The sequence below is a fragment of the Copadichromis virginalis genome, linkage group LG4, assembly GCF_057382275.1.
Source record: "Copadichromis virginalis isolate Kocher_CV1m ecotype Utaka linkage group LG4, C_Virginalis_male_GT1.1, whole genome shotgun sequence".
NCBI classification, from domain to species: Eukaryota; Metazoa; Chordata; class Actinopteri; order Cichliformes; family Cichlidae; genus Copadichromis; species Copadichromis virginalis.
Window position 1 is genome coordinate 30176271 of NC_140621.1, and position 26305 is coordinate 30202575.

Sequence of the window (26305 nt, forward strand, 5' to 3'; positions counted from 1 at the left end):
TTCCCCTGCCAGACACATAATCCCAGGGCTTTTTAAATGCCAACACCTGATCCAGCATTGACTTATCATATCATTATGAGGCCTCTCAGTGGAGTTAAATCTCATAAAACCGTGCTGAAAACTCTTGCTGATGAATTCGTGCTCAATACCACATCACCTCTACTTTGATGTTTTTCTGCCCAGTCCTGTCAGAACAGCAGGGGAGCTTACCAGGCATGTGCACCATCCTGCAGTTGCAATTCTCCACTATGTAGCGTGTTTCACAGTCGATCCTGCAGGCAGTTACACTGTAGACCTGGAAAAAGCCAGACTCCAGAGCTTTCGACTCACACTCGCCCCATGGGGGAGGCAGGTAGGTCAGCTAAAGGTAGGAAATAAAGTGGAGGTTGGTTAAGGATGGATGTCTTTGGAGGCCTGTGGTATTACATAGTAATAATACATATAATGATGTAGGCCAAGACCTAAGAAAGAAAAGGACCTACACCTATTTATAGATTTTTATTGACATTTCTATTGTGCCTGTATGCATCATCAGTTTGAAAATATTCAAGATTTTTATGCTATTTTTTTTTGAAAGACACTTTTCAAAACCTGCAGATACTCAACAACCATCCACAACGCGGTCTGATAGTGACAGCAGCTCTACAAAACACCTTCCTCGGCTGCTGAAATCTAGCCAAGTCGGAAAAGCAGAAGAGCCTCGCAACAAACCAGGCGGTGCAGAAAACAATTCAACAGATAGAGTCTGTCTGGGAAAAAACCCCCACATCACCCAGACATGGGAGCACAACAACTCCAAATGTTCTCCTCCTGCTCCTGCAGCTCTGAGGACTGGGACAACAGATGAGAAACGAGGGACACCGGGCTGAGCAGCGTGGAGGCCCATCTGCTCCACAACAGAGGCAGTGAGGTCCAGCCGTGCACTGTATCCATCACTCACCACCCTCTGCTCCTTAGTTCCCTTCATTGTCATCACAGCGCATCCCAAGAGAAGCAACGTGCTCTGCCAAAAGACCACTTTTTTTTTTTTTGGATGAGACAAAATGCTACTGCCTGCCAGGTGAAATTTGGCCACAGTCTGCTTGTTAGCGGTGACAGAATTTAAAAACTCTGCCTTGCTATCAGGTAATGTTGTATCTCGGCTTCCAGACAGACCTAATTCTGTATTTCTTGGAGATACAATCATTTTACCAGCAATTAGAACAATAAATTCAAACACAATCCAAACAACAATCTACCATGTTGAATGTTTCATAGCCCAGAAGCCTCTAGCCATTTCTGGGCAGGTAAGAATGTCTCCTGCAATAATTAAACATGTCCTGCATGATGGCTGGAGGAAGCGTGAGCAATGACTACAAACACCCAGGCATTATTAATTTGTTAGAGATTTACAAAAGGTGCCCCTCATCCTTAACCTTTAAAACCACCTTCACACCTCAGCTAATCTTCACTTCTGGCCTAATTAGAGTCAGCTGAGGCTGATTCAAAATCTGATTATTTCTAGTAATCACATAATCTAAGGTGCTCAATATCACTTTTCACTGCGTTGAGACCTGCTGACCTGATTATGTTTCATCTAATAAGAGCTGAGGCCTGCGCCCTAGTCAAAGTGTTATTAATCAATGTTCCATTCCCCTTGTTATACCCCAGCAATGCAATTAGGCTTTACAACTTAGTCAGCAAAGAAAAAAAAAGTTTACAACAGGGTGGGCTACAATAAATTAGTGCCGGTTGAGTGAGCTGAAAAGCAAATTTGAGAGTTGTGGCTTAAGCCTGACCTCAACAAATCAGAAGCAAGTTCCAAAATTTGCACTTATCCATGTTATTTTTCTTAATTCTAATGCTACCACGGCAAACTGCAGCATAATGACTTTGAGCAATGGAATAATAGTATAATGAAATATTTTTTTTATCCTTGGGAAGAATGACTCTGACAATGAAGGGGACGCCATGCCCTTTTAGCTTCAGCTAAAAGCCCACAGTAGGGCGATTTCTGCATCCGGGGAGCTTAAACTCGAAATTGCCCTGCTCCATATGAGGGCTCATTCATCCCTCACCATAGGCTATGTATTTTGTGCCTCAACACACTTGATCTCAGCTGCTTTGATCTCCGCCTAATATTATTAACCAAAAATGAGTTCATTTATAGTCTTTGTCAGTCATTTTAACATGAAAACTGATTGGTATCCATTACAAATATTCACTAATCACCAAGCTTCTTAACATACTCCACAAGGCCTCATTCCAAATCATTGTCCCAAATTACCCTACTCAATCATCATTATCCTGATTGTTTTGGGACATATTTTAAAATGCCCTCCAGGTTTACGGGGAAAAAGCTTGAAAAGACAGGTGGGAACTGCTCAAAGTGGTAGGTTTTTACTCTCAGACTCCTGATACAAAGTTCTGCATTAATTAGCTGGAGTGGTGTTTCCCACCGTGCAGGCTTGTGGAGAGGGACAGTGTTTTCGCAGCAGGCAGGCAGGAAGAGCAGGGGCTGTCTTCACCCTGCCAGTCACAGAACTGGGCTGACAGATGAGCTGAGACAGAAGCCCTGGAGGCTCATTGCCCAAGAGGCTGAACCATCCCTGGATAGATCTCCTCCTCTCCTTTCTGCCTCTCACTGAAGTCTCTCTTTGTTGCACCGCAATGAGCTGTGATTTAAAGAGGCAAGGTTTCAACTACATTTTGTTCACGATAAGTTCCTAACATTCACGCTGGAATACCTTACTGATTTACTTTGGCCTCATTTTCCAATGTGCTGGGCATTGCTAACATAATTTTGCTGGATTGGAAAATATAACAACAAAACAGAAAACAGCACTACAAGTCCTGTCTCCGATATATTTAGACCATTGTTTGTTTTTTTACTTTTCTGCATTACCATCGTGGCATATTTCACACACCTTATTTAGTTGTTATCAGATCCATAAATATTGCTGGCAGGTGCCCTCCTCTGCCTTCAGTAAGGTTGAGTATACTGTCATTGTCCAGTCTACTCAGTGATAAGACAGCAAGACATATTGTATAGATATGACATCTAGAGGCTGTGTGCACATGCACATATAATGTATCTTTGTAAAATGTGCGTTAAATATGTTCTTTTCCAATCTTAAGTATTTTTGGTGCCTAAATGATATCAAGTTCAACAGATGAGCCCCGAGCTTGTACGGCACAGAGAAGTCAAGTGCTTTAAACATCCTCCTCTCTTCTAGCCACTCTTCGTGTTTCTGTGTGTGTGTGTCAGCATGTGTGGAATCACACTGCTGATAGTTATTTCCTTTCCCGTGATGTGATAACCACCTAGACGGGAGAGGAGGTAACATACTGACAGCATGCAAGGGATTGATAACAACCATCCAATTTCCTCATAAGATTTGAAACTGGAAACATCCCAGACAGTGATGATACAAACCAAAAAATACACAAAAAGTAGAACAACATGTTTACGACCAGCTTCTTCAATGATGAATGCCGACGCTTCACTGACTGATGAGCTGAACACGTTTTACGCTCGCTTCGACGCCGCAGCAATTAAAACAACAAACAGCTGCGCGCGCTCGGAGTGCACCAGTGGAGACAATGCATTCATCATCACAGAGCATGCCGTGAGGAACACTTTCAGGGGGGTGAACACCAGGAAGGCAACAGGAGCAGATGCAATCCCTGGCCGTTTCCTGAGAGCCTGCGCTGACCAGCTAGCATTGGTGTTCACGGAGATCTTCAACCTCTCCCTGGCCCAAGCTGTGGTTCCCACGTGCTTCAAACAGTCCATTATTGTTCCTGTTCCAAAGAAACAACAGCCTGCTTGCCACAATGACTACTGTCCAGTAGCACTGACTTCAATTGTGATGAAGTGTTTTGAAAGACTGATGAGAGATCACATCACTTCTTCACTTCCTGCCACCATCGACTCACTTCAGTTTGCTTACCGGACTAATCGTTCCACAGACGATGCCATATCTCACCTGCTCCACACATCCCTGAGTCACCTGGACACTGGCAGAGGGAATTATGTTAGGATGCTGTTCGTGGACTACAGTTCAGCATTCAACACAATAATTCCCTCTAAGCTTTTCACCAAGTTGACGGATCTAGGACTCAGCTCATCACTGTGTCAGTGGATCCTCAACTTCCTCACAGACAGACTCCAATCAGTGAGGGTAGGAAAACAAGTCTCCCCCTCCATCTCACTCACCACTCACCACTGGCACGCCAGTGGAGAGAGTGGACAGTTTCTGATACCTGGGTGTCCACATCACTCAGGACCTGTCATGGTCCTGTCACATTAACACCCTGGTTAAGAAAGCCCGTCAGCGTCTCTTCTTCCTCAGAAGACTTAGAGACTTCCATCTGCCACTGAAGGTGCTCAAGAACTTTTACTCCTGCACCATCGAGAGCGTCCTGACGGGAAACATCTGCACCTGGTTTGGGAACAGCACCAAGCAGGACAGACGAGATCTGCAAAGAGTGGTGCGCTCGGCCAAACGCATCATTCAATCAGAGTTCCCTGACCTGCTGTCCATCTACACCAAGCGGTGCAAGACCAAAGCTAGGAAGATTATGATGGACCTCTCCCATCCCAACAATCGAGTCTTCTCACTGTTGAGGTCTGGGAAGCGCTTCCGCTCCCTTAAGGCCAAAACAGAGAGAATGAGGAGGAGCTTCTTCCCCCAGGCTATTCAGGCCCTGAACCAGGTGTAGGACTGGACTCTCCCACACACATCACATCACTATAAGACTGGACTCTCACACACATCACATCACCACACGCACTCTGGTTCTTCTTCATGCACACTTCCTATAATTTATAATCTCTTTCTGCTATTTGCACATTTTTACTGTAAATTTCTAAGTTAAATCTGTAAATTTTGTAATAACCTGTAAATTGTAAATACTGTAAAACCACTGTCATTTAATGGTCGGGCATTGCATTGCACAGCTACAGGCATTTCACCTCATGTCATACTGTGTATGGTTGTGTGTGTGACAAATAAAATTTGAATTTGAACCTACTGCGTCAAAAAGAGATATCAAAGGTTCCTGTCTATGAGGCACTATGTGATAAGTTGGGGGTGAGAACTGGCTGCTAATAGAGAAGCAGCAGATAAACTTGGAACAAAAAGTTAGGTTAAGTTTAGGTTATGTTTAGTCGATTATTTCTTTGTTGTAACAATGCTGCTTGGCAGTAAATCCAACACTGATTTCCAGAAATGTTCCTGAGCCCTTACAGGGATTTCCATGACAGAAGCATTTCTGTTTTTACTGTAGAGCTGCTTGAGGCCCCAAAGATAACAATACGGATTATTTAGCAGATCCCTCACACAGAGATTTCTCCGGATTCACAGAATATTGTGATGATTAGATAATGAGATGTTTCACAATTTTTCACAATTTTTCACTGAAGAACATTATTCTGAAACTATTCTCTGATTTATAAACAATGTTTTGTTGCAAACAGCTCTGTTCATCTTTACTTCTGAGAAATTCTGCCTTTCGAAGATGTTCTTTTTATATCAGCCTCTTACCAATTAACCTAATGGGTTAGAAAATGTTCCTCCAGCTGTTTCCTTTTCCACTTGCCTTTCCAGTCATTTGTTGTCCTGACTTTTTCGTGATGTGTTGTTGCCATCAAACTCAATATATTTAGCATAAAATAGTGCAATGTGTTAATTTAAATAATTGATGTGTTTTCTCTTTTGTTTGTGAAGAGAACATGGGTTTGTGACATTCCTAAATCACTGCATTATAACTGTATTTAGATTTTGAATCAGTCTTCTTGAAATTAGGATTGTAGGTCTGAATTTTACCAGCTATTTAAGCACTAAGGGAACCAATTATGACTTTCAGCAGCTACTTTGAATAAAAGATTCAAATTTAAGTGTAACTTGATCTGGTTAACCATCATTTTGATTCAGTTTTGTGGATATTTAAAGCCAATTTCCTCTGGCTTCCTTTGTTGGCTTGATTTTCTGGTCCAGTGGGGTTTTTTTGTTCATTATATGGTTTATCTAGTATCCAATGGCCTTGATTGGCCAAAATAAAATCTGTTTTTGTGTGTGCTGTAAACCTTAAACTTTAAATGCACTAACTGACAGCAGCAGTTTTCAAAAGATATTTCATTTCTCATGCCAGATGCACAGGCCATTCTAAAAATGAGATGGCAATGAATTTATCTTGACAGAAATCTGCCTTCTCAAAAAAGTCTAGTCAACTCCTGCTATTGAGCCAGACAATATATTTCTAAAAGCCTCACTGTGAGAGAGGAAAGGAGAAGGAGGTAGGCAGAAAGAAAAAGAAATAAGACATAGAGCCACAAAAGGTAAAGGTGAAAGACAGAACTAATAATCTCAGTAAACTGACAAGGCTCACAGGAGCTAAAGTAGAAATATATTCACTCTGGCAGTGTAGAAACACCTTTTGTGGAGTTTTATCAACTCAGGTCTCAAGAAAACAGAAAAAAACCCAACTTTATGAAGAAGAGAATGGTGACGCTGAAAATCCTATTTACATCATATACAACTGCTGTGCCTGTGAGTCTTGCAGCCTTTAAAACTGGCCATGTGTGATGTGAGAAAGCTTCAGTGTGATTGAATAAGGCTGAGACTGAGTGAAGATCCTCTCTTCCAGAAAGGTCAAAGCCAGTAAATGGAGGGAAGTTCATCATTTGTCTGCCAACAATCATCAAGAGACCACAGAGGCCAATTGAAAGTTCAGACTACGGGGACCCACATGGGCTTCCACACCAATCCACTCACACGCCTGCAGAAAATCTCACAGTCCTGTTATGGCAGGTTTTTTATCACATACTTTTTTGTCCCATTTATCACTGTGAGATATGCTTTATATGTGAAAAAGGAGTGAAAAACTGCACAAAGACGAGAGAAGATTTTAACTAACCATTAACTGTAGTTAGAGAGTGAGAGACACCTACCCTCTGCTCCTGTGTTGCTACAAACGTCTGGAAGCCAGGCGCCACACCGAAGCCCAGTTCGTGAATGAATGGAGGCTCTGCCTGGCTGTGGATTTGTACCCGCACACCTGCCTCAAAGGCTGTATCTTCTGGAAGAAAAGAAACGGCGAGATCTGTTAGTTAATGTAATCTCTTAATAAACAGAAATTTGCTCTGAATGTCGCTGGCTTTCTGAGTGGTTCAGGTAAGTTGTTTGAAAGCTGTTTGAACTCAAAAGCAAAATTAATGTTGGAAACAATCGTTCAGTGACGCATTTCAGGGATTTTGAGTCAAAGCCATAGACGTAGGATTGCCTTTATTATAATAAACACGCTTGAGAGGTGCTATGTGATTTGTTGTGACATCATAGAGACAGTAAAACAGGTTCAGTGCTGACTCCGTAGCTGAAAGGACTATTATCCTTTTATTCAGAGCACTTGTATGCACTCACACACACACACTCACAGAAGCAAGCACCAAAAGGGCCATAATATTTATGGTCAAAGAGAGAGCGATTTTTGCAGAAATCGATAATGTTCTCTCTCCATGTCCTCACATTCAGCCGCCTGCTCCTGGACATTCAATCACGGCATTCCCCTGCCAGCTGATCAGCCTGACACCTCGGGGTGCTCGGCAGCCAAGATACTGGAGTCGTTCGCAAATCGACATACTGCTCACACAGATGCACAACGGCATCAGCCCTCACTGATCCACTCATCAATCAAACATCTGCAGTGACTGATATGACGACGGCGTGGATGCAGTCACGTTTAGCAACAGATGAAGGGCTCAAACGTGCTTTTTTTCCTGCTCTGTGTTTGAGAGCATCAGTTGTGTGTAAAAGGGTATGAAAGAAACATTGGCTGTATGAGAGAGATAATCAGTCCACGTTTCTGAGAGAGTAAGTACAGGGAGGTGTGTGCATGTAAAACAAGATGAGAGATGCTGACACTGTATTCATGTGTGGGGGAGGAATTGTTGTTGTTCTTCATCCTGTGCACTGTTGAATCTTTCACGTCTTTTGAATAGATCATCTCTTTTGTGATGACAGCCTTATCTGTAGCTAACAAATTTCTCATCAAAATTTCCACTGGACTAGGGTGATTTACATGCAACTGCAGCACAACATCTGTGCATGTTGTAAATACCATATGGTCAAAAGTATGTGGGGACATGAGCACAGAGGACGCTGCTGAGATTTGCTTGCATTAGAATACAAAAACATTGACATGGTTTGCAGCTGGTCTCGCTTGCAGTTGCTGTTTCAAGGGTTCTGACCTGAACGATTAAAAGTATAGCGTCAATCAAAAAGTGTATATGGAGTTTTGGGGATTTTTTCCCCCCCTCTGATGCTTGAGCCAAATTTGGCATATCATTGAACACGAATTCAGTTTCACGATGGTTTCATCTGCTCAAGGTGGGAAACTGCAGGGCTTAATTTTAATCTTCGGTTTGGCATGTTGACAGCTTGACAGCCTAGTGTGATCTAATAGGAAACACAAACATGTGTAATGTGAAAACTCGAAGCCTCCCCTGCACATATACTGAGATTGGACTATTCAGTGATGCGAGAAATCTCGTCTGTCTAGTTACATTTTTTTTAATGAGCATCTCTATCATAGATTCACAATTTTTCAGCTAGTTGATATTACTTTACATAATTTTAACTATTTTTTCACCCCACTGCTTAAGAACATGTCACAGAACAATAATTATTCAGTGTAGCATATTTGTCTTTATATGGTTATTTATAGTGGGACTTGTTAAAAGAGAAACACAATACCCAAATATGTCTTTTTTATACTATTACTGTTATAATGCTGTAACAAATGCCCCATTAGCACTGTAAGACTGCACATAATTAGCCACTGTTGTCCAAAGACAATTAAAAACCATTAAAGAGCCCTTCTGTTGTACTGGATGACATAATCCTTCATTAAAATGAGCACTTAACAGTGTAAACAAAGAATTTCATCCCTGAGCTACTGACACTAACTATGCTGGCTGTTTTATTTAATAAAGGAGTATGTCACCCTGTGAGACTGTGTGCTGTCTAATGTCTTTTAATCGTATATATATGACAAAACTGTATTTATATGAGTAGCAAATAAACAAAGGCTGTCAGCATAAACAATAACTGCAGCATATATTCTCTGCTGGTTTTTATTTTGCCAAGGGACATTTAACAAGTTTTTACATTGTATTTCTGCAAGCAGTAGCTCAATAATATATATTTTTTTCCAGGTTCCCCTAATTTTGCATAAAATGGGTAAATTTTTATATTCATGAAATATTTCAAAATTAAATATTTCAAAATATTTCAATTGTTTGTTTTACTTCATTTTTCTTTTTGTGGGCTACAGAAATGAGGAAAATAAAGTTTCCATAGGGTTCTATACAGTGCCGTGAAAAACTAAATATAATGTTACTCCTCCCACAGCAATTAAGGGGATAAGTGACAGTCAGGTGCTGCTAATGAAATGTACTTGATTAACTGATCAACAGCAAGTGTGAGCACCTCTACAAAAAGTGATCAACTCAGTGTTTTTTCTTTTGTGCCTGGAAAGACAAAATTGGCCAGCAGGCTAGGTTGTCCACGAAACCAATACGTCGCTGTGAGTGCCGTAGGGTTTCCATCTTGTTCAACGATGGACTCGCACATTAGACACCGTTGTTTAAGATCATTCAATTTGCTTGATCCGAGTCTTCTTGGGCGTGTCATGCTTGATTCTCCAGTGGGCGGGCCGCTGCTGCAGCAGAAGGCGATATGGCAGGCGATAGTTGCTTGCATGCGGCAGATGTGGCCAAACCATTGTAGTCGTCACTTCTGGACCAGCTCTTCCATCGAGGGCTTTTGGTGACATTGACTACATATTGCACTGTCGCTGAGACAGTCATTAAGGGACACTTGGAGAATCTGACACCAACAACGCGTTTGGAAGACCTCGAGCTTGTTGAGGTCATGCTTGAGGATGACCCAGGTCTCGGATCTATGGAGAAGAATGAGCAATACCAGTGTGCGTGACAGGCGGATTTTGGTGATGAGGCCTCTTCTTCCAGAGGCGCCATCGGAGGGAGGCGAATGCTGCTGCTGCTTGACCAATTCTTGAGGGTAACTCAGTGTTACCTCAATGCAACACACAGCTGAATGTACCTCAAAGAACTTAGGCGACATTGTAAATAAATTGGGCCAAAATTCCTACAAAATAATGTGAGACACATAAAGTCATAGTGAAAGTCATTATTTCTGTCCTCTTTACAGGACTGCATAGCTCACATCATGTTTCCTAAGATTCATTAAAAAGTTTTTATTTTCGTCCAGTGTTTGGAAATATGTTCAGTTATACGTTCGAAGACTGAGTAGGGCTCCTTTGTTAAAAATCATTCCATGCAGTGGAATGGAGGAGATCAGCTTACTCATCTCCCTCTTAACAGTAGTTCAGGTCAGGTGAGTTGGCTGGCCAATAAAGCACAGTTATAATGTGGTCAGTATAGTAGTGGTAGTTTTGGTACTTGGGGCAGGGGATAAGTCTTGCTGGAAAATCTGCACCTCTCAAAAGCTTGTCAGCAGATGGAAGCATGAAGAGCCACAGTTAGAGGGCCAAGTTGATTTTGGACTGGATAAAATCTAGTGGACCAACCACTGCCAACATCAGGAAATGGCATGGCACCGAAAAGCATCACAAACTGTGGAAACTTCACACTGGACTTCAATTACCCCTGATTCAGGGCCTCTCCACTCTTCCTCCAGACTCTAGGATATTGATTGAGAGACGAGCTCTACAGACGAGCTCTACAGAGGGTTGTGCGGTCAGCTGAGCGCACCATCCGCTCCGAGCTCCCTGACCTGCACTCAATCTACAGCAGGCGGTGCTGGACCAAGGCCAGGAAGATCGTGAAGGACCTCAGCCATCCCAACAACAGACTGTTCTCTCTGTTGAGGTCAGGAAAGCGATTCCGCTCCCTGAAGACCAACACAGAGAGACTGAGGAGGAGCTTCTTCCCGCAGGCGATACGGTCTCTCAATCACACCACCACACAGTACTGACCCACACATATGGTTCTTACACACACACTGGACTTTCTGGACTTTGGTTTTGCACAACACTGGTCACTATATTCTTCATTTCCGGTTAATACTTGTACAGCTGCTGTTATTGTGTATATATTTATTTATATTTAGATTTCTTCATACATTCTTATATAGTTCTATATTGTGTATTGTGTATTTGTTGTACAGTTATTTTATTTTCAACTTTAATTTATATATTTTATCTTATTCTTCCCAGTTAAATTTACCCTTCATTCTAATTTGTGTTGTACAGTTATTTCATTTTTAACCTTAATTTATATTTTATTCCTTCCTAGTTAAATTTACCCTTTTTAATTTTTCATATTTATTTCCTATCTTATTCATAGCCTTTTCCTTTTTTGTTTTCTTTAGGTCACGAGCAGTTGTCCAAGCATTTCACTACATATCGTACTGTGTATGACTGTGTACGTGACAAATAAAATTTGAATTTGAATTTGAATTTGATTGCTAAATGAAGTTTACTTTCATCTGAAAAGCAACAGTCCGGCTCTTTTTCTTCTTAGTTTTGATGTCATCTCTGGTTCAGGAGTCCCTTGATATTAAGAATGCGACAGATGTAGCCCCTTTCCTGAAGACGCTGGTATGTGATGGCTCTTGATTCACTGACACCAGCTGCAGTCCACAGCATGTTAAGCTCTCCCAAGTTCTTGAACTGACTTTTAAATATTTTCATTTTTCTCTTCCAGTCAAGTTTTCATTCTCTGTGAACAGCCACGCTTTTCAGCAATGACCTTCTGTGGCTCATCCTCTTGATGGAGGGTGTTGTCCTCTCGAAAACTGTCAAGTCAGCCTCAATCTTCCTCAAGAATGAGGCTGTCTCTCCATATCAGAGTTATAAAACAGTCTACTTGATGATGATTTTTCTGCTTTTCTGAAGAGCAGAAACTGCAGCATGTCACCCTATTTTACCCAAATCTGCAAATTTCCAGGCAGACAAGACCCGATCATTCACTGAGATCAGTAGCAGACTTTCGCATTTGACAGCTAATAAATATGAGAAAACGACCTGGCTCTCTGTGAATGATGGTCATGTTCGGGTTGATCTTTTTACACGGGAGTGTGTCTGCTCCTCTCTTAGTAGCCCATCGCAGCAGCTGCACCATCAGGCGAAGCTAACAAACTGTGTGCATAATTTCTTCCGAGATTCCCTTCAAATCAAAAGTCTCTACAGGATGTCACAGACAGCAGTTCTAGTACTCACCAGGTAGCTCGCCTTTCCAGAGTATTCACATATCAACTATCAATTTTATTTTATTCCAACAGGGGATTAAAATGTTATTGTAGCAGAAGCAGACACATATATATCTCAGAATCAAGCCATGGCAGTATTTTTATTAGCAATTAACCACGATTTTTCAGTTAACGTGTTGGTCTATAAAATGTGGAAAGAGCTAATCATCATACTTGTGCTGATTTGTGTTTTCCTGACAAAAAAAAAAAAGACTAACTTCCCACATTGCCTACAAAAAGCAGCATATTCACGCAAATGACAAGCTGGAAAAAGCTTGACTTTACATTAGCTTTTATTCACACCCAGTTGTCTTGCATTACATAGCTAATAGAAACAAATCCAGCAGTGAAGAGCAACTGCATGAAGGTAATAAATGATGATAAAGAACACCAAATAAGCTAACTGTCCTGCAAATGAATGTTGCTTAGTTGTAAGACACTAGAATCAGACTGTTCGAGACCTTTATCTCTCATAACAAGACATCAATTTACACAGAATAAGATGCAGCACATGAAACAATGATCTCTTGCTGTGATTGAAAATGTGTTATTAGTAGTACATATGTGCGCGCATGTGTGAGCATAAAGCATAAGAGATCAGAGCAAATGGGAATGGCTGTGCTTGTTTGTGCTCCCATCAGTTCATCTTCCCTTATCAAAAGATGATCAAGGGGATCGTGAATAATGATGTTTGCTACATATGACCATAGCTTTAGCAGAATCACAGATCTGCAGTTACCATCTATTTCATCACTGCAGTCACACTCATTTGACTTATATTGCCCTCTGTGCAGTCAGAGGGCTGGACTAACTTAGGATGCTATCAAAAGCTACAGTCATAACCTGAATCCTGCTTGCTTTGTTTGACTGTTTAAATGCAGGTGGTGTTCTGATTTCACCTCCATTCCCCTTCAGGTTTCAGCTCACTATGGGCAAACAGAGAAGTAAGCAAAAGAAGACGATCGACTGATCTGTGCATGCAAGACTGTGGGTGCATGAATAGTGTGTAAAAGATATGATGAAAAAGTTCTACCACGGCCTATCACCTTCCTCTCTCTATTTCACCTTTCTACAGGATTTGTCACATTGAGGACTGGGCATGTCAGGCTTTATAAAAGGTCTGTATTATGGGTGTAATGTAGGAGAGCAAAAATGACTTGGCAGCTGGCAAGCGGAAGAAAAATTTCAAAAGAAAGTGAATATAAGAAGCCTTCACTCATAAACTCTGTATAATCATGTGAATGTCTTGGGGCGACCGTGGCTCAGGGGACTGGGAAGATCATCTGTAACCAGAAGGTTGCCGGTTCCATCCCCCTGCTCTCTCTGTCCTGGTCGTTGTGTCCTTGGGCAAGACACTTTACCCTACTGCCTACTGGTGTTGACCAGAGGGGCCGATGGCGCGATATGGCAGCCTCGCTTCTGTCAGTCTGCCTCAGGGCAGTTGTGGCTGCAACTGTAGCTGCCTCCACCAGTGTGTGAATGTGAGAGTGAATGAATAGTGGAATTGTACAGCGCTTTGGGTGCCTAGAAAAGCGCTATATAAATGCAATCCATTATTATTATTATTATTATTATTATTAATGCTCATGTATTACACTTAGCGACTGACTACAGTTTATATTTGATGTGCTTGTTTCTTTTTATTATCATCTTGACTTTTTGCATTCCTCTTGGTCCAATAAAAAATGTATGATCGTCAGATGAAAACAAATAAGCTCTATTTCTTCCTCTCTTTCCTTCTAATCAAGCATCAGTTCAACATTTAAATGTGTCCTTTTATTTCAGTAAATACATACTTACTGAGACAGATGGTAATCCGAACATGATAAAGTAGTGTGCAAACAGTGCGGATGTTAACCTAGTCGTGCACATGCTTGTGTTGGGGCTCATTTACTCATTACTATATTGAGCTGTTTCTAGAATTACAATCAGATTCTTACAATGTGTGAACCTGACACTTTTATCTTTACCAAAGTGCATAATTTAGCAATTTAGAATCATTCTGAATTGCTGATAGGCCTGCTTGCAATCAGAAATACTGCCAAGACCCCATTTCTCTTTATAGGGAAACAAAATTACCTCAAGGTGCAACATGGAGAAAGCCACCAGAGACTATGGCTCAGTGGAAAAAGAAGGAAAAAATCACCTTAAAGCTGACCTGTAAAAAAATTAATTAAAAAAAGAAGCTACTTTCGGTTACTCTCTTGTCACAAGGGGTGGTCACAGTGGGTAGCTCCGCATGTTTGATTTGCCTTTCCTGACACAACCCAGAAGAGAATTTGTATCTCTAAATGGAAATGAACCAGCAACCTTTTGCTTGCCAAACAAATGTGTAAACCACTACAATAAGGTTTTATCTTTAAAATAAATAAATAAGGGCAGCACGGTGGCACGGTGGTTAGCACTGTTGCCGCACAGCAAGAAGGTCCTGAGTTCAATTCCACCATCAGGCCGGGGTCTTTCTGTGTGGAGTTTGCATGTTCTCCCCGTGTTTGCGTGGGTTCCTTCCGGGTACTCCGGCTTCCTCCCACCGTCCAAAGACATGCAGCTTGTGGGGATAGGTTAATCGGATAATCCAAATTGCCACTAGGTGTGAATGTGCGAGTCAATGAGAGTGCGAATGGTTGTCTGTCCCTGTGTGTTGGCCCTGCGACAGACTGGCGACCTGTCCAGGGTGTACCCTGCCTCTCGCCCTATGACAGCTGGGATAGGCTCCAGCGCCCCCCGCGACCCTGAAAAGGATAAGCGGAAGCGAATGGATGGATGGATGGATAAATAAATAAGGAAGCTAGTGGAGCACAAATGTCGGATGGACATTGAGGGCTATCATGAGGGGCTATGCGCTGCTGCTCTCTGGCAAGTAGCTCCATGCCCTCCTGGGTTTTATATGCACCTTAAAACACACATACATCAAGGAGTTGATGTATGTGTGTGGGAGGAGGAGTTGGCCGTCCGATTGGGGTCTGGAATGTGGAGCCTCCCTGCTGCTGCGGAGTCGGGGCGGTCTGCTTCTCTCCACCCCAGGGAAAAGGGTAACACTACCTGGGTCTGGATGCAGTTTCCCCCTCCAGGGGCAAGGGTACCTAGACCTGGGGTATAGAGTACGCTTGGGGAGTGTGATTGTGTGTACAGTGTCTATTTATGTCTGTCTCCACGTTGGGTGAGCGCTGAGTAATTGCATATGAGAGCATGAGGGTGGGAATGGATGTACTGTGTCTATATGTCAGGTCGGGTATCAGACGCCACCTCTCTAGGGACATCTCAGGCCCTCCAAGGTATGGAGGCCTATCCCCCCCCCCGCCGGTGGCAGATGCCCTCAGACATTGGTGCATTGGTGGTTCTTTGTGTCTGGGGATGGGCATCCGGGTACACACTGGCTCACTCCTTGGTGGCTGCTTGTCGGGGCCTGGAGCCTGGGGCTCGCTCGGGCCACTTCGGGGGTGGGGTGCCCTCGGCCTGAGGCTCGGTCACTCTGGCACAGCTGGCTGCCAGCGGAGCTCACGGGCACGTCACTGCAACCCCCCGGCTTCTGCTCCACGGCTGCTGAGTGAGCCCTCATCTGGGGCTCTCCTCAGTTCTTTCTGGGATAGTGGCGCGGCTGCCCCTCTGTTGGTCTTCCTTGGTCTCTTGTGTTCTGAGGGCCTCTGGATGTCTGGAGTCTTGATCTCCTCCATACCTGCTCCATGCCCTGGAGGACGGGGCTGTGGCTTTGTTTTTGATTGTTTTCTCTTTCTTCTTTCTCAACAGGTGATCGATGTGATTGATATATGTATTTTGTTTGTTTGTTTTGTTGTTTTTTTCTTTTGCCCTTTATTACCGTTCCTCTTCCCTGCTGTTTTTATTTCCCTCTTTCTTTCTTCTCTTTCTTTTCCCCAGTTGAGCTGCAGCTCACAGCACAAAAAATGCCTTGTTGACCTCTGGAATCAAGAGGACTTAAAGCACAGACTTGTGAGCACATGTCCAGCATTTAGCGTCAGGAATAACTGTGACTAACCACAGCCCCAGAAAGATGATGCTGACTTCTATAGCATATATTCATGCGCTGTGCAGTTTCATATATAAAAATTCAACTTGTGCTGAACTAAAAACAATTTCTTAAATGCACTCACATTTTTCACCTTCCGAAATTCCCACCATGAGGTCCATTTAGCAACTTTTCTGGACTGTTTGATCATACCATATGATCTTTAACAGCTCACAAGTTTTCCAGCCTTCATGGAAAAGTTCACATCTCTACATTTTTTGAATACTCAATCTATGTTTATGTTCATTCAGTACTCGGCTTCTCTGTTCAACATAAATGAATTCAACCGGATTCTGTATTCAGTCTTATGTCTGGCATTTTTTTGTAAAAAGCTACAGCAACATCAATTCAATTCATATTCAGATAGAAACATTGTAGACAAATCATACAGAGCTAAAATGCTGGCTTTGCAAAATCTTGACATGAAGAGTAATAATAGTTTCCAAGCAGACTGAATGAAACAGCAAAAAGCAGCAAATGAGCAAAGCATTCAGATGTGCCACCTATGCTACTGTAGCTAAGATGTGAAGAAAGATTTTTTTGACCCACAATCCTGTAAAAATACCCAACTAAACATAATATTTGGATGGCAGATTAATTAAAAATTAAACTGATCCCTTGTGTTTTTTCCCCTCATCAATTTAAGAAACAATACAGTTCAATCAAAGATGCAGTCTAAATATCCAAGAAAAAAAACCCACACACAAAAGATTGCACATGAGAACATCACACTGACATCACAAAAGGAAAAGATACAAAAAGTAAAGATAAAAGGATCAAGGACTTTCCAATTCCACTTGCACTTGGCTTAACCTGCTGCTGAAATAAAAAAACCTGCTCCCTTTCTCAGTGTTTTCACCATCGCTTTCATTTCCTAACGGCAGACAGAAAATGTACAGACAAGGCACGATTTTAACGGCGGACTCTGAGGCTTGTTTGGGTTGCACTTTCCTGTTTGCCACATATGATGGAAGCTAAAATCTGATAAGATGAATGGCAAACAGAGGGAAAATAGACAACAGAAGAAGACAGAAACTCCTGACTCTGTGATGCTTTGCAAATCTCTTACAATCTGTATCCCTTCAACCAGAGCACAATACAACTGGCTGTTTAGAACAGCCTATTTTTTTTACACAAGGGCTGACTTTATCTTAAAAGCAATCCTCTGTGATGATGATGAAAACACAAATATATCTGATATAAGAAAGGACTGGACTTCAGTGTCATCACAGTTTGCGGCTTTGCCTGTAATGTGTCTGAGGAGCTTTTCATTATTCTACAAACACTGTTGTGCTATTGAATGGACAGGGTGCTGAGTGCATAAAGACTGCTTGCTGACTTTAAATGGAAAAACGGATGAACTCTAGGTATTATGAAATTTTCAGAGGTTTAATGTAGTACTAGAGCGCTCTTAAAACAGCCAAAGCAAAAATATTTACTTAATAATCCAGTTCCTTCCCTCCTTACATTGACAAATTTGCTCACTGATGTACAGGTACTGTATGCATGCCAAACAAGCCTAAATAGCATACTCTGTATGAGATTTGCCAATTAGATGGGTAAAATGTTTATCAGATGACCCAGTAGAAGATGATGTCCTGGCACTCAGATTTGCTCTGACTGGGCTGTGCTTCAGTTTCTGGCTTGCTTAAAAGAACGTCCTGCACATGTTTTCTTTCTAAAAGCAGTTTGTCCTTATGCATGTGTTCTTATAAGCCCCCATCCAGTATAAAATAAAAACATAAAAAAGCTTGGCTGAAAACTCCCACCATATAACAGTTTTCTGTGGAAACTCTTTCGAGCAGCAGTTAAGCTGCAGGTAAAATAAGTACTGATGACGTCATCAGCTTTCTAAATATATTTCTTAAGATTCTATTGACATGAAATTCTCACCAGACGTTGGTAACAGCCCACCCAGTCCACACATGCAACAAAATCAAGCCATAAATTATTTGTAATAAGAAGAAATGACACAGGGAAAAAGCTTTGAGCACGCTTACTGAAATGTATTTAACACCTTGTACACAAGCATTTGTTGCAATGACAGCTTCAAGACAGGTCCTATATGTTAAAACTAATGGCATGCATTGTCCAGGTCTGATTTTAGCCCATTCTTCCATACAAGCAGTCTTTAAATCCCGAAGGTTCTGTGGGCTCCTTCTATGAACTGTGAGCTTCAGTTCTTTCCAAAGACTTTCAATTAGATTCAGTTCAGGCCAATCTTGCAGACTTATTTTCTTGCTCTGAAACCAATTCACGGTTTCCTTGGCTGTGTGTTTGGGATCATTGTCTTGCTGAATCACCCACCCTGATTTAATCTTCATCATCCTGGTAGATGGTAGAAGATTCCTTCAAATATATAAAGTGTGCCAGGGCCATGTGATAAACATCCCCACACCATAATGTTTTCACCTCTAACCTTCACTGTTGGTATGGTGTTTTTGGGGGGGAAATATGGTGCCTTTTTACCTCCAAACATGGACTTGTATTATGGCATCCAACGAGCTCGTGTTTGGTCTGGTCCTGGGACCAGACTATATTTCCCAGTATTTCACAGGTCTTTCTAATTGTTGTTCAGCAAACATGCTTCAACATCCCTTTTCTTCAAATGCACTCAGCCATTGCGACTCAGTGCATTTAGTCATCTGATCTTTTCACTCCTCTGCCTGAAATCTTGCGATTGGCCCACCGTTAACGGCTGGTTCATGGCGAAATGATCTTCTTTCCACTTCCTGATTATGGCTCCAGCAGTGCTCATTGGAACCTTCAATAGAAATGCTTGCTGTAACCAATGCCATCAGCGTGTTTTGCAGCAATAAGGTTGCAAAAGTCTTGAGTGAGCTTGGTTTTATCCATCCTGATGTGTTTCTTGTGTGACACCTTGGTAATGAGACACCTTTTTATATGCCATCAGGTGGGACTAAACCAGCTGGTATTAATTTGCACTAAGTGTAAGCATTGATAGATTTCACACCAGCTAAAATCTATCAGTGATAGATTTTAGCTGGTGTCATGAGCTTCCATGCCTTCCTGCACCTCCCTTCTTCATATGTTCAATACTTTTTCCCTGTGTTACAAAACTGAATTTATCCACATTTATGGTTTGATATTTTCTTTCCATGTGTGGATTGGATGGGTTGTTACCAACATCTGGTGAGAATTTCATGTCAACTGCATATTAAGAAATATATTTACTTTGAAAACCAGTGATCCATACTTACTTTACCTGCTGAATATAAGAGGAAAGAACAAAAAATGCTTGATCATGAACCACAATGGTGTCCTAATTACTCTAATTAATTTCCTGGTGAGAATTTAACTATTTAAAATCTGGCTGAGGACTCATTTTGCAGGCAGCAGTATGGATAGGAAAAACAGACAGATCCTGTCCATTTATGATTTCCTTCACTGAGCAGTTTGGTCAGTAACATGGCGAGAAGAAAGCTGCGTTTCCAGGCAACAGGCCATCTGTTTTCTCCCACCTCTCAAAGTTATATCTGTCTTGTTCATTTTTCAAAGAATGAAACACATTTCTTGCGATGTTTGTCCGTCATGATAAAGTGAGGACTATCATGGTTGCCCTGCAGCATCCTGGATACTGTAGTGTGCTAATAGAACCCCAGAGACCCAACTGCTGCACTTCTGGATGATAGACAGTAGAGGAAGCCATGGGAGGAAAGAAGGTGGGTTGTCTGGATGGAGAAAAAGATAACTGGTGGGAGGAGATGTGGAATTAGGGCCTGTGCAGCATGTTGCCATCATGTCTGGACAGCACAGAGACCTGGCTCAGTTGAGGAAGCGGCATGCTCCATGCTGAGGCTGACTCAGTGCATCCAGGCTAATTAAACCACAAGGGGATAAACAAGGGCACTGAAAACTGGAGCCTGCTGGGAGAAGGAGTTCCACATGCTGTCAGGGTGGTGGCAGAAGTACAGCATGTTCAAACTGAATTAAAACCTAAAGGAGGTTTGGGTGGAATCCTACAAAACCCAGTGTAAATAGAACGAGATAAGGAGTAAGAGGACGTGGAGTTTCTGATGATAGTTTTTTAATATCCAAAACTAATGCCCATCTGCAGAGCTGTGCATTGCTTGGCTAGCTGCTGTGAACTCCCCTGTCTACCCTTCCACTTGTTTTAGCCGTGAGCTGGTCATTCAATGTGCTACAATATGGCACTGCTTACAAAACAAGCCTCCCTTAAACAGTCACCCTGCATCAAAAATAAGATATTTACATGTATCTCACTAAATAGGATAATTTAAAGCTCCACTATTTTAGTGTTTGAGTTGAAAAGAGTTTGAATATGTATTATGATCTGTAAGACGTCTACATTCTGAAAGGAAAAATATGCCCACAGTTGGGCATAAATGAAGATGCATCAAATGAAAATATCCTGAGAAATTTGCTTAGAGCCTTTCTCAAAGAGAATACAACAGCAGTCGTGCAACAAGAAGTGCTTGATGTGGGCTAGAAAAGCTATATAAATAAGTCTTCTATTCAATTAAATCCTTGGGTATTGAGCTCAATACAGTGCAATACTTTTTACTTTTTAAAAAGACAGGAATGGTAATAACATTTTTCATCTGATTTACAAGTATAAACAAGAAGAGATTTATAGTTGTTTGGATTAAAAAAAAACTGATGACTGTCATCTCATGCATTTTAAAATTTCACATTCAGTTTTCTAAAACTTTGATTTGGAATTTTTCGGTATGAATCTGTCCCTAAAGAGATTTCATCAGGAGAAACAAAAAAAAAAAAAAACACAAATTGCTTTTTTATTTATTATGTCTAAAGTAAATAAAGTGAATAAAAAAAAATACCATCAGCCCAAAGGATCAGTTTGGGCTACAACTAGGGAAATAGCTTTTTAAACATTGCAATGATTTTTACCATCTGAAATTCACTTTGCAAGAGATCAGTTAAAATATCCCCATAACACAGACAGACAAATAAATAAACGATGGAAAGAAAGAAATAACTTTGAGAGTTGACTGAAACAAGTGGACTCTCAAGAAATCCACTTGTTTGAGTGGAATAGAATAATGTTTTGTAAGCAGTGTAAAATGCATTTTATGAAATATTGCATGCTAACGCTGAAGCTTAGAACAACACAGTTTTTGAGGTATTGAAAAAAAGAACACGAAAACAAGCTTTTACCAAAACCAGGAATGACTGACTCATAGGTGGATGAATCTAAAGTGCAAGTGTTGCACGAGTTCATACGGCATCCTGGATGCAATCACATCAAGGAAAGAGGTACAAATCAGTCAAAGTAACTAAATATTGCTGTTGCATGGATCATATAATCAAGCAAAAAGCTACAAGTGAAGAAAAAAAGCAGAGAACAAAATGAATCCTTCATTTGAAATCGCCCCGTTTAACTATAGTGGTCTTGTTTTTAACCTGGTACTGAAAGGGAAATCAATCAGTAATGAACTTATTTTTGAACATCATGGTGAGCATGTTTCCAGGCCTACCTGTGTCACCCCATACAGGCAGGTATTCATCTTGCTGGATGTCGAGCATGATCTCCAGGCCATTTCCAGTCCCTCCCTTCATGGTGGTGCGCAGCGTCTTCCCCTCCTCTGCTGCGTTGAACATATAGCACTTCCCATATCTGGTGAACACCTAAGCGAAGACAGAGAGAAGTGATGACTTACGATTTATTGATGATGATACAGAGACCTCAGACTATAAAAATATCACTGAAGTAGAGACATTTGGCGGCAAACCGAAGGGTCTAATTTAAAAGTGGATTTATTTCACACCAAAGGCATCAATTTAGCAATTAAATATATATCTATAGAATGATAACGAGCTGCGATTCGATTTTTCATGAGCCTAATGTTTCCCTCTGAGTTGTCAATTATTATGTATTTCAATATGAATCTATAAAGGTTTCAGCTTGGTTCTCCCTCTTATGATATGCACAGTTATGACACTGTCACTACACATCTGTGCACATTATCTCCCTATTTGGAGCAAGTCGGTCTACTGTGACATGTTGTCATTTTGCACGTGCACGTAAACATGTTCCACGGCTGCTTTTATGAACATGAACCAGTGTAAGTGTAAATCACCTTTGCTTACACAAGGTGGAATACAACAGGTGCTACATTCACTGCGCTAGGGAATAAGCAGTGGAATTAATAATACATTTCTGCTTTTGTGCTTTCCTTTGGATTTTCAGATGGATATGGTTTGACAGCATCTATATTGCTTTTGGTAAAATACTATTATTGTTTGCAGTTTGGTGCGTCTAAATGATAAAATATTGTGCTGCTGAACTTCTATCAGTTCCTGTTTTTATTCAAACACTATGTTTAAAATCAAAAAATTGCTCGGTATCAAACATTATAATAATAATAATAATAATAATAATAATAAATTTTACTTATGAGGGCCTTTCAAGTCACCCAAGGACACTTTACAGTAGGATAAAACACTTTTGGGGGCAGAGAGCTCCACAGCCTGGGAGCAGAGCAGCTGAAAGCTCTGCTTCCCATGGTGGTGAGGCGGAAGGAAGGTACAGCAAGCTGGATAGAAGAAGAAGATCAAAGTGAACGGGCAGAACAGGTAGTGGTTAACAGGTCAGAAAGGTAAGAAGGAGCGAGGTTATGAAGGGCCTTGAAGGTGAGCAGAAGAAGTTTGAATATTATCCGGAATTTCACAGGGAGCCAGTGAAGTTCCTGAAGAACAGGGGTGATGTGCTGGTAGGAGGGGGTTCTGGTGATAATGCGAGCAGCAGAGTTCTGAACCAGTTGAAGCTTATGGAGGGATTTTTGGGGGAGACCATGCAGAAGAGAATTGCAGTAGTCAATACGGGAGGTAACAAGACTGTGGACAAGAATGGACGTAGACTGGGTGGAAAGAGAAGGAAGCAATCTGTTAATGTTGCGTAGATGGATGTAGGCAGAACGGGTGAGATTATTGATGTGAGATTTATAGGAAAGTGAACTGTCTAGGATGACACCAAGGCTCTTAACCTGAGGAGAAGGGAAAACTGTGGAGTTATCGATGGTGAGTGAGAAATGGTTCGCCTTCAAAAGGTTGGATTTGGTGCCAATAAGGAGGATCTCAGTTTTATCCTCATTGAGCTTTAGAAAATTAGAGCTAAACCAGGATTTTAACTCACTTAGACATTCTGAAAGGGAGGAAGGTGGGAGGGAGGAATCAGGTTTGCAAGAGAGATATAACTGGGTGTCATCAGCAAAACAGTGAAACTGAAGATCAAATTTGCGGAAAATGGTACCTAGAGGGAGGATGTATATCATGAAGAGAAGAGGGCCTAAAACTGAGCCTTGAGGTACACCAGAGGAGACGGGGAATAGACGAGAGTGGGATGATAGTTGAATAAACTGGGAACGGTCGAGGAGATATGATTGAAACCAGGCGAGGGGTGTGTCAGAGATGCCGAGAGAGGAAAGTCTGCTTAGAAGTACAGAGTGAGAAATGGTGTCAAAGGCTGAACTCAGATCTAAAAGGACGAGAATGGTGAGAAGACCAGAGTCAGCTCCGATTAGAAGATCGTTAGTGACTTTAAGTAAAGCAGTTTCTGTACTGTGACATGAGCGAAAACCAGATTGAAATCTCTCGTAGATACTATTATTATTAACCAGGTGTAAATGAAGTTGAGGTGCAACCACTTTTTCGAGTATCTTAGAAATGAAGGTTAAATTGGAAATCGGACAGAGGTTATTAAAGTTGTTAGGATCTAAAGAAGGTTTTTTTCAGTATAGGAGTGACTAGAGCAGTCTTGAATAAGGAGGGAACGATACCGGTGGTGAGAGAAGAGTGAATGATAGCAGAGATGAGTGGGAGTAAAGAAGAGAGGCAGGATTTCACAAGCCCCGTGGGCATGGGGTCAAGATGACATGTGGCAGGCTTTGATTTACATATGAACTCGGAAATATCAGATAAATCAGGAAGATGAAAAGTGGAAAACGGCTCAAAAAGGAGAAAAGGTTCTGGAGAGGGCGTAGACACAACATTTGATCTGAGTTGCTGGTGGATGTTTATTGATTTTCGTAGTCCAGAACAGCATCAAGGAGTTGCAGGATTCAGAGGAATAGATGTGTGGTGGTAAAGCGTTGGGGGGTTGAATTAGCTTGTTGAGAACTGAAAACAGAGTCCTTGTACCCTCATAAGAACTGATAATACCAGAGTAGAAGCTTTGTTTGGCCTTGCTGATGGAGTCTTTATACTGAAGTACGTGGTATTTATAGATTTCTGAATCAACAGTTAAACCAGATTTTTTTATATTTACGCTCTAGCTGCCGAGCTTTATACAGGCAAAATGTTGATTGAACAAATTTCCCACGTGTGGGACTAATAAAGGTTATCTTATCTTATGATTGCTGAGGTGAGGGTCAGAGGAAGTACACCAAAAGCACAAAAATGGCAACAATATTAGATGACAAATTCATACACAAACACGCTATTATGAGTGATGGAGCTGGAAGTGACCGCTCAATGGGTATGTTGCCCGAATTTCATCAAATATAACATTTTCCACTACAGTACAAGGATTTGTGCCTTATAAGAGGATGTCACGGAGGAGGTGTAAATTTTCCCTCGGGAAATGAAGAATTATGAGAAAATCTACACTAATATAAAACAAAGCATCTGTCTCCACACGAGATAAGGACAAGAGGATAGATATAGATGTTGTGTGGCGTATGAAGCTAAGGTTGCCCAGCAACACCCCGACCAAAATGACACAGGAAAGCATTTTCAGGTGATTGAGAACTCAAGCATCGAGGGTACAATCTAAGCCGTGTACACACTGGAAGTGATTTGCTTGCCGCGTATCACTTTGAATCTGCCACTTGTGATATTCTCAGCTCTGGTTGCCTAGGTGACCCTCTAATGTCTTTACTAGGAGGTTATATGTCAATCAACAGTATTCTTTACTTTAGTAGTTTCTTCAGGTGCTCGCCTTAAAGTTTACTGCAGGTCCTGCCCACTTTGCATTGGCAGCAGTTATTTCGCCTGTAGTCACTTGAAGTCGGCAAATATTATTCACTTTCTATAAACTTTGGTTGCAACATCACCACAATCCACTTCCAGTATGTTCAAGGCTTTAGGAAGCAGTATCATATATACACCATACACAATCTATAGCAAACCTGTGAGAATAGGGGGAAAAAATTGGAAAATCTTGATCACAATAAGGAAAACTGCACAAGGAATGAGAATGAACATGCAACAATCCTGACTGAAATGCAGAGAATATGGTTTGTCCTGGAATAAATATAAACAAAACTAAATAATTAAGCATCCCGTTTTCATTATTTTTAAGCTGTTCTTTTGTGTGCAGTGTTTGGCCAAATTGTATTTTTTTTCCATAGTGCACACACAGAAACACAACACTGACAGTTAAAACGTTGTTGTTTAATATGTCTACGTGAAGGTCAGCCTTGGCATTAAACACATCCTGCTAGAGGGGCACTTCCCCTCATTTCCACATCATCTACAGTGGGGCAAAAAAGTATTTAGTCAGCCACCGATTGTGCAAGTTCCCCCACCTAAAATGATGACAGAGGTCAGTAATTTGCACCAGAGGTACACTTCAACTGTGAGAGACAGAATGTGAAAAAAAAAATCCATGAATTCACATGGTAGGATTTGTAAAGAATTTATTCGTAAATCAGGGTGGAAAATAAGTATTTGGTCAATAACAAAAATACAACTCAATACTTTGTAACATAACCTTTGTTGGCAATAACAGAGGTCAAACGTTTACTATAGGTCTTTACCAGGTTTGCACACACAGTAGCTGGTATTTTGGCCCATTCCTCCATGCAGATCTTCTCGAGAGCAGTGATGTTTTGGGGCTGTCGCCGAGCAACACGGACTTTCAACTCCCGCCACAGATTTTCTATGGGGTTGAGGTCTGGAGACTGGCTAGGCCACTCCAGGACTTTCAAATGCTTCTTACGGAGCCACTCCTTTGTTGCCCGGGCGGTGTGTTTTGGATCATTGTCATGTTGGAAGACCCAGC

The 26305-nt window shown here is 41.5% G+C and overlaps 1 protein-coding gene across 3 annotated transcripts in view; it reads right to left on the reverse strand.

The window, feature by feature from the left end:
• The window catches only part of asic2 (acid-sensing (proton-gated) ion channel 2), a 428762-nt gene that overhangs the window by 12594 nt on the left and 389863 nt on the right, over positions 1-26305 (reverse strand). For all 3 annotated transcript variants that reach the window (XM_085454843.1, XM_085454844.1, XM_085454842.1), the window contains 3 exons: positions 21780-21930; positions 6935-7062; positions 211-361 (listed from right to left, as the gene is read on the reverse strand). In XM_085454843.1, the coding sequence (XP_085310969.1) occupies positions 211-361; positions 6935-7062; positions 21780-21930 (430 nt within the window). The remainder of the gene's footprint in view (positions 1-210; positions 362-6934; positions 7063-21779; positions 21931-26305) is intronic.